We start from the raw sequence: 15,713 nt of genomic DNA, 5'->3' as shown, positions 1-15,713 counted from the left end.
AGGAACGACGGCAAGCGGGAAGGGACCATCCAAACGGCGTTCGAGTGTGTGTGTTTTTTGTTGGGTCGGTTAGACAAAAAAAAAGTGCCGATAGAACCCGGGAGAGGAGCCAAATCTCCCCCCCAGATGTGACTGAAAACAACCGTACGGAGGAGGCGTTTTTTCTACCGGAGACCTGAGCCAGGTATGCTCCCTATGTGACTAACGGTTGAGTTTCGACATTTCCCAGTGGGCGTTCGTCGCTGTCAGTGAAATAGCTGAAGGGTCCGCGGAGTTTTATCAGCGGCGTGGCTAGCCGTTGGGCTAACGTTAGCATCGGCTAGCTGCACCAACTGAAGCCGAGTGACCGGTCTCACCCGAGAAACCCCCGCCCCCCCCTCCCTCCTCGCCCGGTATCTTCTGCCCACCGGAGTGATGGCTCAGCCGGACCCGCCGCTCTCCATCGCACGACGGTTAATTTCATAAGGCACAACTTTGTCAGCGCCGGTGCTAATCACTGCGCACGGTTTATCCCCGATTCCTCTGCGCGCCTTTCTTAATTTCGCCGGTTTACGAATGCGTTTTGTTGACGCACATCCCCCCCCCTCAAAAATAAAAACCCCGCAGCCTCGGTCGGACGCCGCGTTCCCCGGGTAACCGTCCCGTCCGGCGCCCAAAACACCCGCTCCTCATTCTCCCGTCTTTTTATTTTATAAAAGATAAAAAACCGCGGAGCTTGCGTGCCTATATTGAAACCGGGATGCGTTCACTGACCGGTTCAAGCCAGATTTATTATGGCTAGCTTAATTGGCTTACAGTGGCAGCCGAGCGGCGGTTAGCAAGCGGGCATCACCGTCCTCCGGGGCCGCCTCCCACTTACTGCCGGGGACCAATTGGAAGGATGTTCATCCCGATTGATAAAGACGCGTTTGGCGCATATTGGATCATATTGATTTCATATTGATTAATGCAGCAGCCGCGTGAACGCAACGCTCGGTTCGGGACCGAGACTGACGGCCTGGTAAGAGACCAGTTATCTCTTTAATCCACCCCCCCCCCCCCCCCTTTATACTTTTATATATAGTTATAGCGGCAGTACTAGAGGGAGAAGTAAGTATTTGGATAACCAAAGTCCTTGCTGATGGTTCGTTAGGGCACTTTATGCAGTAGAAATCACTGTTAACAGAAAACAGAAGCTGGTACAGCTAAAAACATCACTGAGGGCCGAAAGAGGAAACCTCACGTTTTTTGGTAACCGCACATGTTGTAACAAGAAAAAGGAAACACCCATCCATCAAAATGGAACATGTGTCTGTGCCGGAATAATAATGACGGACTGTGGGAACCGAGATGTCAGGGACAAGATGACAAGCGTGCCGATAGCAGCTTTTTTCTTCTTCTTCTTCATGCGTCCAACCGGTTTCCCTCCAAGTCCACACCCTGATCGGCCTCAGGTGTCAACATGTTTGTCTAGACACCCCCCCCCCCTCTTAGCAGTCCATCTCTGCATGTGGACCCAGGGTGGGACACCCAGGACGTGTGCTGTGCCTCTGCATGCAGAGAGAGAGGAAACAGCCAGCAGCTCCCCCCCCCCCCCCCCCCCCAAACAACCGGTTGGAGCCGCTCTCTTTTAATAAATAAATTATGAACCCAGCCAAGACAGTTCAGCCGTATCAACCGGTGTTTTCTGCCCAACGAGACTCCTCCCTCCCCCAAAGAATCCAAGGAATGAGTTTGTGAAAACATCAGAAGGCGCGTTGAAGCCCGTGTTTGTCGCGCCGAGGGGGCCGAGGGGGACTCGACGTGACCCGCAGTGCTTCTCTTCTCCCGTGCATGAATTCCGTTTCATGGCGCCGCAGAGGAAGCATTTTTTAAACCGACCGTGTCGCTCTTCACCCGTAAACCCCGAGGGGAATGCTGCAGGGCGACGAGTCGGTCCTGCTGCCCCATAAGACGTGGGCAAAGTCTGCAGGCCACAGCTAGTAGAGACCATTCCATCCATCCAGGCACTGCGTTCTTTTCACAAACACACAACTTTTCACTGTGTAAACCCATTTCTGCTTTGTTGTTTTTCTCCTCTCATCATAAGACGCTGCAGGACTGTTCTCCTGATCCATAGGAAGCAACGACACCGGATTTCATCACAGCTCCATCCTCCCAACAAAGGAATCCCTTTGACTTGAGAGCGGCTCCCTCACGTCTTTGTGTGTGTGTGTGTGTGCACCCCCTACGTTTTTAAACGGGGTCGAACAGAGGCCTGCTGCCCGTTTTCCTTTCACATGCCTGCTGGCAGCCGCCATCTTTGCTTCAATGGAGCGTCACAGCTGCAGAGGAAGGATTTGTAGAGGCCGCCGGTACCTCAGCACCTCCTGGGAGATAGCCTAGCTCGGCTCAGCTCGGCCCCAGCAGCTATTCCGTGACCCCTTCCCCCTCCCACACACCACCCCTCCCCTCTTCTCCTTTTCACACCCCCCCCCCCCCCCCCTTGCAAGTGACTGTGCCATGGCATCAGTGCGCTTCACGGTGACGCCCACCAAGGCGGAGGACCTCCCCGGGCTGTCCGACGCGTCGCCCGACATCAGCTCCCGCTCCGGCGCCCGCGTGCGCTTCGGCTCCAGGGAGAGCGTCAACCGGAGCGAGCCGCCCAGCGAGGCCTCGGGGGGCCCGGCGCCCACGGCGGGCGGGGCCGAGACGCCGGACCACAGCAGCGTGGAGCAAGGTGAGGGACTTTTAGGTCATTCTAAAATGGAGGCTTTAACTTGTCCTCTTTATTTATTTTTTAAATCCCCGTCCTTGTCCCTCTTGTTCGTAAAGCGATTCCGTACAAAGCGTCATTTATCGGTTACGGTTTAAACCGAGGAATTCCCACCCGCGTCCCTCATGGGATCCGTTAGCTGTGCTCTCAGAGTACAGGCGCGCCCTCAGTGCATCGGACACGCTGCCTCGGGTCAGTGCATCGTCGTGTCTTCATGCTGGCAGCCTGGCGGCTCCATAGAAAGGCGGGTCGAGGTGCACAAGAACGTGTCAACCCTCTGGGTCGTAAAGCTCTTTATTTGACAGCTTCACTTCGCAGCGTTGAGGACACGAAGAGGACAGCGACGAGGGCCCGTAGTGATCATAGTGTGAGCCTTCACCCCCCCCCCCCCTCCCTGCTGCTGTTCTCTCACCACCTGCAGATGCACGCCTGCAGTTTGGGCCTTTTTTTTATCCAGAGTCCTCTCCTCAGGCGCAGCATCGGTACGACGGATTAGACGTGACATGGGAATCCGGATGAGTAGAATGGAGGAAAGTGGCCACTGGTCCTTTCCCACATCGTGTGGTACCAGCGTGGCCCGTGGGAATTCCCTCCCCACAAGTGTTTTAAGAGCAGCTGCAAGCGCTCAACCGCGGAGAGATGGAACCGTATTAGCAACGCTGATCCACTTAAGCAGTCGCACAGTAGTGAGGATGCTGTTTGATGAGCCTCCATAAATAGAAATGGAGCCGTTTAATACGATTGATCTTCGATCAGGACCCGTGATGCTGCTGTTTGTTTGTTTAGAGCAACAATGAGGGGGGGGGGTGGAGGGGGGGCAACGTAGAAGACAAGAAATGTTGTTGTGTTGAATGAGTCCAGATCCTTGAAGGCGATGGAGGGAGAAGGAGAGCTGTTCTCAGAAAGGTCACATGCTCCGTGATCCTTGTTGGCTTTCTTTTTGACACCAATGGAGTCGCCTACTGAATTTGATGTTGTTACAGCATGCAGTGCACATCTGTGGCTTTCAGCTTCACTGAGCACACACACACACACACACACACACACACACACACACGCTGGGTGTGCTAAGCTCAGGTGTAGAACATGTTTCTTGGAACAGACACAAATAGGCCACTATTTCCCCTGTTAAACATTGTGTGCTTGTTTTCTGCTTTAATGAGTCAACTCAACTTCTTTTTGATGACTTATTCTTTATAAATTAAATCTGTTAAGTACTTAATTGAATGCTTGTATAGTTTTGTCTGGCCAAAAGTCCAAAAGATCCATCAATCACTACCACAAAATATTCACATTTAAGAAGCTTAGCACTGCAAACTACACATCATTTAAATGAATGATTAATCTACCAATTACTTTCAGTTCATTGTGATAGTTGGGGTTGTAAAATGTGAGAAAATAGCAACAGTTTTTATGGCTTCATGTCGAATCATCAAAATAAGCATAAGGGTGTTGTTGTGATCTGATGTTATCAGCAGCATCCAGCTCATCATGAAACAGCACAAAATGCTGTTTGTCCTGATTGGCAGGAGCTCCCACTGATGTGTATCCATGTCCACCCACAAGGCCTTTCCTTCTGTTTTTTTATTCGTTAAGAATGGTAAATATGTTTTTTTATTTTTTTTTAAAGAACAAATGAGCAGAAAGCCCAAGAAGCTCGTTATTCCTCTTACTGCTGCACCATTAACGGCTTGTGTGGAGTTTCACTCTCTTCTGTCTTTGGCCAAATGAAAGAATGAGAACAAGAAGGGAAGTTAGCAGCCAAATGCTGTTTTTCCTCTCTGTGTAACCAGCTGTTTTTCTCTGGGCAGATGGGTTGTGCGTTTAACAGCGTTTGTGTCGTTTAGCTCTCACTCACCATGCGCCTCCACACAAAGCCCTTATGGAACCTCTTTAAGAAGCTGCCGGGCTGTGAACCAGGCCTCAGAGGCCCAACGATTCCCGTGAACGTGTTGAGTACTTATGAGGCGCCAAAGGTCGGCTTAATGAGGTGAATCATCTCATGAGGTCTCGTTATGCCGCCGGCTTCCAGCTTCTTCACCTCAAACACTTGAATGGGTTCTTTGTCAGTCCAATCAATTTGTACATTCCTTTGTGATATTGACGAGGTTAGTCAACCTTGCCCCCCCCCCCCCCATCCCTCCCCACAGTCATGAGACTTAATCTATCGCATCGCTGACGGCTAAAGGCCAAAAAACGCCAAATCGAGTCCCCCCCCCCCAGTAACGTGACGCTCTCTGCCCTTAGCGTGACTGTGGCGCAGAAGGAGAGGGAAGTGATGTTGCTGACTCGCTTGCTGCTGATGCAGTTGTGTGTGTGTGTGTGTGTGTGTGTGTGTGTGTGAGAAAGTTGATGACAGACATTGTTCCGTCTTGTCAGGTGACCGCGTGGCCTTTGATCGGCTTTGCTTGCTTTGCGTCTGTTGATTAATGTCAGAGCGTTGCGCCACAATCACCGAATAACCACAGTCGTGTGGAGGTGTTCAATGTTTAAGCCTTGTTGATTATTTCAGCTCTTCTCTGGTTTGCTATAATTGTTCCTCTGGTTCAAACTGGACCGTAAGGGCAGCTGACCCCAGAGTCCCTTCCCCTCGACGGGTCTTTAATCAAAGCGCTCTCGTCCTGGTTTAAGAGCGATTTGACCGGTAGTGAAGCAGTCCTTTGATCTTATTCATTTCGCTGTGTCCAGGCGATGGGAATTCAAAGATCTCCAGCGTGTACATCAACAACACCCACGGCGGGGATGACGACGACTTCTACGACAAGAACCTGGCCTTATTTGAGGTTGGAAACCCAGCCCTCTGTAGATCAATCAATGCGCATTACAATGGCCTTAAAGAGGTCCTCATGCTGCCTCTCTGCCCCCCTTCCTCCACGCCGCAGGAGGAGATGGACACTCGGCCGAAAGTGTCGTCTCTGCTCAACCGCCTGGCCAACTACACCAACCTGACGCAGGGGGCCCGGGAGCACGAGGAGGCCGAGAGCATCGGCGAGAAGAAGAAGGCCGGCAAGGTGTGAGATGTACAGAGTGTTTGAGGTCTCTTTTCAGGGGACAGGGGTCATCCCACCGCCCGCTTAAAAGGCCTCACAGCGACACCTGTCCATAGTACCTGGTGCCTGGGATGTTTTTATATTACGGTAATCGATCAGTACGATTTATGAGCAGAATGAAGTCAGTTCACGATCGTTTATTTAAACAAAAGTCAGTGAGAAAACAAAAAAGTCCTTTTTTTTAGTCTCTCAAACGACGTGAGACGGCAGGTCTCTCAGTTTGATCCGAAAGAGACACGAAGGGACAAGGAGACAAAATGTAAACAAACGACCTGCACGACGTTCCCACCCACTGAGCCGTCCTCGTGTCCCCCGTCTCCACCAGTCGCCCCAGATGGGGACCTTCATGGGCGTCTACCTGCCCTGCCTCCAGAACATCTTCGGCGTCATCCTCTTCCTGCGGCTCACCTGGGTGGTGGGAAACGCCGGCGTGCTGCAGGGCCTCTGCATTGTCTTCATATGCTGCTGCTGCGTGAGTGTCTCACACACACACACACACACACACACACACACACACACACACCTCTAACCTGCCGCCTCCTGTGTCTCTGCAGACACTGTTGACGGCGATATCGATGAGTGCGATCGCCACTAACGGAGTCGTTCCAGGTATTCCTCCACCTCCCACCCCCCCCCCCCCCTAAATATGTGTAACGCCCTTGAGAGCATTCCATTGTGTTTTGTTCTTTGCTGTAATGAGCTGTGTGAGGACTCTGGGGGTCAGACTGTGACGACACTGCTGAAGTTCACCTGTTCTAATGCCTGTTGTTTCTGTTTGCCCCCCCCCCCCCCCCCTCTGTCCACCTCCTACCCGTCTGTCTGAACACGCATTTTAAAACAAACTGGATATTTGCTATTTACCTCCACACGAATATCCCAAACGCCCAAAGTAGTGCGATGTCAGGTGACTGCACGTAGAACGTAATCCTGTCTGTAACCTAGAGAATGAGACATGTCCTCCCATGCTGTCCCTCTCCATCTGGTCCCTGATGGGAGCTGATGCTTCACTCTGCTCGATGTGTTGAATGCGTTTGACTCCCCGACGCAGCATTCATTCATTATTCATTCATTAATCCACGTGCATTTTCTGTTTACCATTCATTTCATCGTTTGTCTAATATACACCTTTTTGTTTGCGTTCCGGTCTGTGGGTCATTACATGAGTGGATTTCATTGCTTCATGAGACTTTTCATGAGGACCACAGTAGTTCATTAATATTCTGAAGTTCAGTAGCCCTAATGTGCTTCTGTCTTTTTTTCTGTTTAAAAGCTTTCAACTTCAGGGTGCAGCAACCTTGAGCACAACAGTTCTAAAATGTTGACTATTTCCACTGAATTCACTAAATAAAAACTACTTTACTAGAATAAAATAATATAAATGAATCATTTTGCTTATGATGACGACTTCCTCTCATCAACTTTCCCTCTCTGCCTTTTTACCTCCTCACATCATAATGATACTAACACCCATCCCCCTCTCTCTGTTTATGTCCTCTCTCTCCTCTACATTTCCACTTCTTTGTACATCCCGCTCTTCCTCCTCCTCCTCCTCCAGCGGGAGGCGCCTACTTTATGATCAGTCGCTCTCTGGGTCCAGAGTTTGGGGGGGCGGTGGGCCTTTGCTTCTACCTGGGCACCACCTTCGCTGGAGCCATGTACATCCTGGGAGCCATTGAGATCCTGCTGGTGGGTTTTTCATCATCATCATCATCATCTTCATCTGTAATCCAGCGATGGTTAAGGAAATATTCTCCAACTGTCCATTGCCTCTGTTGTGGTATTTCTGTGTCTGTGGATTTTATTGTAACGCTATGTGTTGATATCAATATACTATACTGTGAGATGTGCTGCTATCACATTATGTGAAAAATCCAATAAAAGTCTTCTCATTGTTCTCCTCTCCCTCCTCCAGATGTACATCGCACCCAAGGCGGCCATCTTTGAGTCCAAGCACCCCGACGGCGAAGGGGCGGCCATGCTGAACAACATGCGCGTGTACGGCTCCGTGTGCCTCCTCCTGATGTCCCTGCTGGTGTTTGTGGGCGTGAAGTACGTCAACAAACTGGCCTCCATCTTCCTGGCCTGCGTCATCGTCTCCATCGTCGCCATCTACGTCGGCGCGCTGGTCTCCGCCTTCAAACCACCCACTTTCCCGTGAGTGTGGACCTTAAAATGCTGATCCGTTGACCCCCCCACCCCCCACCCCCCCCGTGACTGACCGAACGGGCTCCCCATCCGCAGCGTGTGCATGCTGGGGAACCGGACCATCAGCGGACACCAACTGGATGACGGCCAATGTTCGAAAACCCTCCTGCTGCAGATGGGCGCGGCGCCGGAGGAGGAAGCAGGCGGCAACGTCACGGCGGTGAACGGTGCGCGCCGCGTCAGAGAGAGGGGGGGGGGGGACCAATCGTGTGTCACGGCACTGGTTGAGGTTCTGTGCTCTTCCCCTCCCCCCCCTTTCTAGAAAACGGCACCATGACCCCGACCTTTGACCCCAGCCTGGCCCCCCCTCTGCTGGAGAAGACCACGTATATTTGGAAGCAGTTTTGCGAGGGGCCCGAAGTCAACGCCACCTGCGACGAGTACTTCCTCTCAAACAACTTTTCCCAGATCGAGGCGATCCCCGGCCTGGCCAGCGGGATCATCTCAGGTAGCTGGTGTGTGTGTGTCTGTGTGTGTGTGTGTGTGTGTGTGTGTGTGTGTGTCTGCGTGTGTGTGTGAAGCACTGGAATGAAGGAAGCTAGAAACACTGAATCCATCAGCACAGGACGTTGTTGATGGTGTGAAATCGAAGCTCCGCCCCTGCAGCAGAATGACTGTTAGGATGAAAGGACATTTCTTTTCATGTGCTGTGAGTCCACGATGCCCCTAACGAGCACGTCGAATGTCGTCCTCGCAGAGAACCTGTGGAGCTCTTACCAGAGCCGAGGGGACGTGGTGGAGAAAAGCTCCCTGAGCTCCTCCCGCCAGGCGCAGCCGGCCTCCACCCAGCAGCCGTACGTGTTCGCAGACATCTCCACCTCCTTCACGCTGCTGGTGGGCATCTTCTTCCCCTCGGTCACAGGTACAGGCCCCTTCTTTTGGTCACTTATAGAAAACACCGTCGTTGTTGGTGTCCTGTTATGAAAATGCGTCATCGACTGGCAGACTACAGTCGGTGTGATATAGATTTTTTTTTTTGTCAGCATGTATTCTTGGATTCTGAAATATCTTCCCACTTGTTTTGCTTTACTCAACCCCTCACAAGTGATTAGATTTACTTTCTTCTTTATCTAAAAATGTGACATTGAGCATCTGGAAAAATCAAAGTGCTATTAATTGAAATCATCTTCTGAATCGTGATGAAACGTTAGAACCAGAACCTGCATTAAGTTCTCTTCTTTTCCTCAGGAATCATGGCTGGTTCCAACCGGTCGGGGGACCTGAAGGACGCCCAGCGCTCCATCCCCATCGGGACCATCCTCGCCATCCTCACCACCTCCATCGTCTGTATCCCGTCATGTCACGTTGGTGCCAGATGATTCTGCATCTTTTTCTGAGCAGTTTGCTGTTGGGGTTTTTAGGTTCCATCTTTTAAGCCTCATTTCGTAACGCCTCAAAGGCTCTTATCGTAGGACGCGTTTGCTCTGATTCCACCGCCGAGTGTCTCTCTTTTTCCTGAGCGCCGTCCATCCAGACCTGACCAGCGTGGTCCTGTTCGGCTCCTGCATCGAGAGGGTGGTCCTCAGAGACAAGTCAGTACATCCTTCCCCCCCATCCAACTGCAGTAGCGTGATGTCCTTTTTGGGTGTGAGAGGTTATTTAGCCTTTGCCCTCCCCTGCAGGTTTGGGGACTCGGTCAACGGGCAGCTGGTGGTGGGGACTCTGGCCTGGCCGAGCCCCTGGGTCATCGTCATCGGCTCTTTCTTCTCCACGTGCGGCGCCGGCCTCCAGTCGCTGACCGGCGCTCCCCGACTCCTGCAGGCCATCGCCAAGGACAACATCATCCCCTTCCTTCGGGTTAGAGCTGCAAACACACAGGGACCCGCAAACGGTCTCCATAGCAACACGTTTTCACCACTTCTTACTTCTTTTTTTCATTTACAAACAAATTGCCCTCTGGGATCGTTTCCTGTTTCCAGTCTGCTTTGCTTTGCTCTTGTACATCTTTTTTTTGTTTTTTTTGTTCACCCTTTCTGCTCGTGTGTGTGTGTGTGTGTGTGTGTCTGTCTTCCAGGTGTTTGGCCATGGGAAGGCGAACGGGGAGCCCACCTGGGCCCTGCTGCTGACGGCCCTGATAGCCGAGCTGGGGATCCTCATTGCCTCCCTGGACCTAGTGGCTCCCATCCTTACAATGTGAGACACGGCAGTGTTTGTGGGGGGGGGGGCAGTTATTGGATATTTCTCCTTCAGGTGCTTCAGTCAATTTCATTTATTTTTCTTAACGTGAAGGTTCTTCCTGATGTGTTACCTGTTTGTGAACCTGGCCTGTGGCCTCCAGACCCTCTTGAGGTCTCCCAACTGGAGGCCGCGCTTTTCCTATTACCACTGGTACGACCCCCCCACACACACACACACGCACACTGATGCAAACACACACTGATCTGTCCCTCTGCTGTGTCCAGGACCTTGTCATTTTTGGGGATGACTATCTGCCTGGCGCTCATGTTCATTTCCTCGTGGTACTACGCAATCGCAGCCATGGTGATTGCCGGCATGATCTACAAGTACATTGAGTACCATGGGTATGTTGCTATGGAGATGTATCCTGCCCCCTCACATGATGGTCCATGTACCGCATGGTCAACGGTGGTGTGTGTGTGTGTTTAAACTGTGTCGATTGCCGGCGTGAATCTGCTTTGCTGTATGTGCGTCAGATGAGGCTTGAATATACATAACATGCTGTGTGTGTGTGTGTGTGTGTGTGTGTGTGTCAGAGCGGAGAAGGAGTGGGGGGATGGGATCCGCGGCCTCTCGCTCAGTGCCGCCCGCTATGCTCTCCTGAGGTTGGAGGAGGGGCCGCTGCACACCAAGAACTGGAGGTACGGCCATTGCTTATTCCTCAAATGTTCATGTAGACAACAGCCAACGGAGGACATTGTTGTTCTGACACTACTATACGGTATTGATCCTTCCTGGTTTTTAACGCAGACCCCAGGTGTTGGTCCTGCTGAAACTGGACGAGGACGCACACGTCAAGTCTCCTCGCCTGCTGACCTTCGCCAGCCAGCTGAAGGCGGGAAAAGGTCTCACCATCGTCGGCACGGTCGTCTCCGGCAACTTCCTGCAGAGCTACGGGGAAGCCCTCGCCGCCGAGCAGGTGGGGGGGGGGGGGCTCTGCATCTCGGCAGGGTGGGGGGGGGGGTTCCCGTCAGTCCGTAGACGTATTCACCGTCTCCTCTTTCAGACCTTGAAGCACCTGATGGATAAGGAGCGCGTGAAGGGCTTCTGCCAGTGCATCGTGGCCCAGAAGCCGCGGGAGGGCATCAGTCACATGATCCAGTCCAGCGGTCTGGGGGGCATGAAGCCCAACACGGTGGTGATGGGCTGGCCTCACGCCTGGAGGCAGAGCGAGGACCCGCAGGCCTGGAAGACCTTCATCAGTGAGTGGACCAGGACGGAATCCTGTTTGCACCTTGTTCACGTTGTCTCTAGCCGGCTGACGGCGCCCCCCCCCCTCTGTCCCCCCCCTCCCTTTCAGACACGGTGCGCGTGACGACGGCTGCCCACTTGGCCCTGCTGGTGCCCAAAAACATCTCGCTGTTCCCCAGCAACAGCGAGCCCTGCGCCGAGGGCTACATCGACGTGTGGTGGATCGTGCACGACGGGGGGATGCTCATGCTGCTGCCCTTCCTGCTGCGCCAGCACAAGGTGGGCTTTGAGCACGCGTTTTAAACCCCTCGCCACCATGGAGAATGTCTCTGGTCTGAAAGGCCTCCCTGCGTCCCAGGTGTGGCGGAAGTGTGGGATGCGAATCTTCACAGTGGCCCAGATGGAGGATAACTCCATCCAGATGAAGAAGGACCTGGCAACCTTCCTCTACCACCTACGCATTGAAGCTGAGGTGGAAGTGGTTGAGATGGTAGGCTCCTCGCCACGTGGTTATCTAGGCCATTCGCACTCTTTTGAATTATGATGGAAAATTAGCATCTTTTATTTTGATTTAATTTCAATTGTGTGAATCTAAACATCTCTAAAGCTTTTCTTCACACAGTAACATTGTGAACAAATTATATTGTCATGGAAATTTACTGCCAAATACAATAATAATCTGTGTAAGAATGCTCCTCAATGCCACTGCTTCCCCTCAGCACGACAGTGACATCAGCGCATACACCTACGAAAGGACCCTGATGATGGAGCAGAGGTCTCAGATGCTGCGGCAGATGCGACTGTCTAAATCGGACCGGGAGAAAGAGGTGAACTTGGGTCGAGCGCTCGCGAGCTTCCGGCGCCGCGTCCTCCGTTCACTCGCGTCGCACAAAAGGATCAGCAATGGCAAACCAGTCTGATCTGTTTGTCATTGTCGTGCATCATTTTATCAGGAAACCCCCGGTAGCAGCAGCAGTAGGACAGAGGCAGGTGGCGCTACGAGGTCTCAGGTGAGCTCAGTGGTGAAGTTCTGAACAGTAGGCGTTTTTTAAGACCTTTTGTTGGTCAGAACCGAAGCTCCAGTGATTCCAAATGTTACAGAAATCTTAAATATCGTTGACGCTGATGAAATCGGAGAAACTATTTGATAAATGTGATTTAAAATCCTTTAACGTTGGAGAGACCGAAAAGAAGAAAGTGCATGATCAGATCAAATATTATAAATGTGTCCAGAATACATCGTTAATGATATAAACGATAGATTCACTTTCATATCAAAGCTCACGTCGCTGTCTTTCTCCTCAGCGGCCGCGCTGGAGTTTTGATGATGTAAGTTTCGCGGTAGCAGAGTAGCATCAGCAGCGTTTAGGGTGGAGGCCGAGATCCACACCAACGTGCTTTTAATCAGTGGATCGTTCGGATAAAGACAAAAAAAGAGTCTGACTGTTTTTGGGCCTTTTTTACAAACCGGCTCACCAGTAACGGCCCATGTGAGGCACCGCATTGATTGGGGGAGAAAGATTGAACCCTCACTGCTAAAAAGGCGTCTTCTGGTTTCCTTCAGCCTTTGAACAAAAGTTCTTGTTTGACATTTCCAGATGTTCTGCAGAGTCTTTTTGTCCGAAGGATCCAATCGAGCACTCGTCCAATGATCAAGTTGCTTTTCTTAAATGAAAGTAACAGAAACCCTCCTCCTGCTACTCGTTACCATCCGTCCCCCCGTAGTGCCTCCGGCGGCTCGGGCCTGTGGTTCTGTGGTTCTGTGGTAGCATGTCAGGTGACCCTCTGTTGTCTGTAGGCCTGTTTCTCAAGCACACGAGTGATGGACTCGGCCTTTGTAGCGCCCCCACGAGGAGGCCGGCGGGGAGAGAGGGAGAGCGAGCGAGAAGAGTTTAGTGAGGGAGAGCAGAGGTGTGCGAGGGAGACGCAGGTAGAACCAGAACCGCCTGTCCGCAGCCGTGAGGTGTGATTTCTTTCTTTCTTATTGATTACAACACGCTGGGCCCCCAAAACCGTGGCGTTTGTGTGTCTCGGTGGCGTGAGCAGGCCCAGCTGGTGAAGGACCGCAACTCCATGCTGCGGCTGACGAGCATCGGGTCGGACGACGAAGACGACACCGACGGCGGCGAGCGGGACCGGCCGACCAGTGCGGCCGGCGGCGCCAGCGAGAGCGCCGAGCACCACCGGCGCGTCCAGATGACGTGGACCAAAGAGAAGTCGTCCCAGTACCGGGCCATGCACTCGGGCTGCTCCACGCCGGAGGGCTTCAGGGACATGCTCAGCATGCGGCCGTGAGTGCACGCCACGCCGCCTCTGTCCTCCTCGCTGTTCCATTCTGAGAGGTCGATGGGTGCAAACATAGTCTCCTCCCCCCCCCCCCCCCCCCTCAGGGACCACTCCAACGTCAGGCGGATGCACACCGCCGTCAAGCTCAACGAGGTCATCGTCAACAAGTCCCACGAAGCCCGGCTCGTCCTGCTCAACATGCCCGGACCCCCCCGCAACACGGAGGGCGACGAGAACTGTATCCTCCGTGTCATGAGGAGGCTTCATGGGGAGTGGGGTCATAGGTTGTCAATAGCAGATTTACTGTGAGGTTGTTGAAGCGATAATGTCCCTCAGGTTGTAGTTTTTTTTTCAGGCGCCGCGGGATGTTTCCTCGTGTTTTAGTCACATGTCCGTCATCCCGCTCCTTAACTCTCCGACCAGACATGGAGTTCCTGGAGGTCCTGACCGAGGGGTTGGAGCGCGTCCTGCTGGTGAGGGGGGGAGGAAGCGAAGTCATCACCATCTACTCCTGATTGGACGAAGCCGAGGACGGCGGGGGGGGGAGGTGGTGGTTGCGGGGGCGGGGCACAGGGTTCATAGCTCGACACCTCCTTTACTTTTTTTTCACCTTTTTACTCCTTTCTGTCATGACGAGGTTCCCGTTCCACTTACATCGAGCTACAGAAATGCCAACAACTATTTCACCAACGAGCAAATTAAAGCGTGCGTGCGTGTGTGTGTGCGTGTGTGTGTGTGAGAAAGGAGGCGTGGCTGGTTGTAGAAGGGCCGGTGCTTGCGTTGGGGGCCGTGGAGGCGATGGCGTGTTAGATGGCGAGACTCAGGGCTGCTTTTTGTACGGACGCGGTGAAAAGAGGACGTAGCTTGTGCTCCTGCGTCATTCGCTGTAGTTTTGGTTTCGTGTTTGTTTGTTTTTTCCCTCCTTGAAGACACCTTGAAAGTTATTGCAATATTTCTTCAAAAGGGGGAAAGTAAGACGGTATCAAAGCAAGCAGCCCTTAGTTTTAAAACTGCTTTCTGGCTCATTTAAAGAAAATCGGTTCATCTCTATACTGTTATGTATTTAATTATATCAAACTTCTTTTTTCAAATTTGTTCAAGTTCCGACCCAACTGGTGTTTAAATGTTCATGTTGGTCGACACTTGCTGCTTTTTGTCAGAATCTGACATCTTGTACGAAGGTCCATTTCCGCTTGGAAAAGAAAACATTTTGAATTCAATGTTGGTAGAAAACAAATGCATTTAAAAAAAACCCCTTTTATTTATTTTAAATTTGGCTAGAATAGATGTTGATTTGCTTGAGTCAACAATATGACGTATTAGATTTGGTTTTATAAAATAATGGTTCAATGGTCAAAATACTTGAATCCAAATAATCCTTTTTCACCCATTTTTATTTTTGCCCTGAGTATTTGTTGTTCCCATCTTTCTTGATTTTAAATGGTCCTCTACAAATCGGCTACTGCGTAAGCTTCTAAAAGCAAACACCTTTCAGTCAAACACCTTTCAGTCAAACACCAGCCTGCGATCAGTCACGAGAGCTGGATCAGCGACGTCATGAAGGCACTGAAGATCCTCTGCAGCGGCGCCGTCGACCCACCGGACCATCGGGGAGACGAACACAGCTGTGCATGCTGTCACAAACGTCCCTGTCACTCGGAGACGAGTGAGTGTGTTCATTTGACACTTCTGATGAGAATGGGGGCTGATTTGTGTGCTGCCAGTTTTTTGCCCCGAAACTCTCAAACTCACCGCTGACCTAAACAAAACCTGCTGGTGTGTGTGTGTCTGAAAGTGTGCGTCCGTGTGCACATGAGCTTGTTACTTAAGTAAGGAGCTGTAAACTAGAAGTGTTGCTTTTGTTTTTTCTTTTTTACAGTGTTATTGTGCAGGGATTATTTTATGTTAGTTATAGTTTTTGCTAAACTTTTTATTTTTCTTGCTTGTACATAAAGTCCCACGTTTTATCTTTTTTTAATTACATTAATATAAAAAAGGAATCCTAAAAAACTTTGCTTGAAAAATCTGAAGAAATAAAAACAATTTTGAGAAAAAAGTGACTTTTTGTT

The 15,713-nt window shown here is 51.5% G+C and overlaps 1 protein-coding gene across 3 annotated transcripts; it reads left to right on the top strand.

Moving 5' to 3' along the window:
* The first annotated feature begins 11 nt into the window (after positions 1–11).
* LOC119222872 (solute carrier family 12 member 6-like) lies at positions 12–15,694 on the top strand. Of its 3 annotated transcripts, none has more exons than XM_037479833.2 (27): positions 12–184; positions 2,069–2,698; positions 5,423–5,517; positions 5,617–5,745; positions 6,110–6,256; positions 6,339–6,393; positions 7,340–7,470; positions 7,697–7,938; positions 8,026–8,156; positions 8,252–8,437; positions 8,687–8,851; positions 9,178–9,276; positions 9,464–9,521; positions 9,612–9,786; positions 10,004–10,122; positions 10,219–10,317; positions 10,392–10,511; positions 10,704–10,808; positions 10,918–11,086; positions 11,174–11,369; positions 11,468–11,637; positions 11,717–11,848; positions 12,078–12,185; positions 12,312–12,368; positions 13,405–13,649; positions 13,749–13,882; positions 14,068–15,694. In XM_037479833.2, the coding sequence occupies exons 2-27, from the start codon at positions 2,482–2,484 to the stop codon at positions 14,157–14,159; spliced, it is 3,576 nt and encodes a 1,191-aa protein (XP_037335730.2). In that variant the 5' UTR covers positions 12–184; positions 2,069–2,481; the 3' UTR covers positions 14,160–15,694. The 3 variants fall into 3 exon arrangements, with proteins under 3 accessions (XP_037335730.2, XP_037335732.2, XP_037335731.2); XM_037479834.2 differs by lacking the exon at positions 12–184 and adding an exon at positions 440–1,000; XM_037479835.2 differs by lacking the exon at positions 12,312–12,368.
* The last annotated feature ends 19 nt before the right edge of the window (positions 15,695–15,713 follow it).

Source organism: Pungitius pungitius, chromosome 1 (assembly GCF_949316345.1).
Source record: "Pungitius pungitius chromosome 1, fPunPun2.1, whole genome shotgun sequence".
In the NCBI taxonomy this organism is placed as follows: domain Eukaryota; kingdom Metazoa; phylum Chordata; class Actinopteri; order Perciformes; family Gasterosteidae; genus Pungitius; species Pungitius pungitius.
Note: the sequence above shows the minus strand (reverse complement) of the source record. Positions and strands in the feature narration are given on the sequence as shown.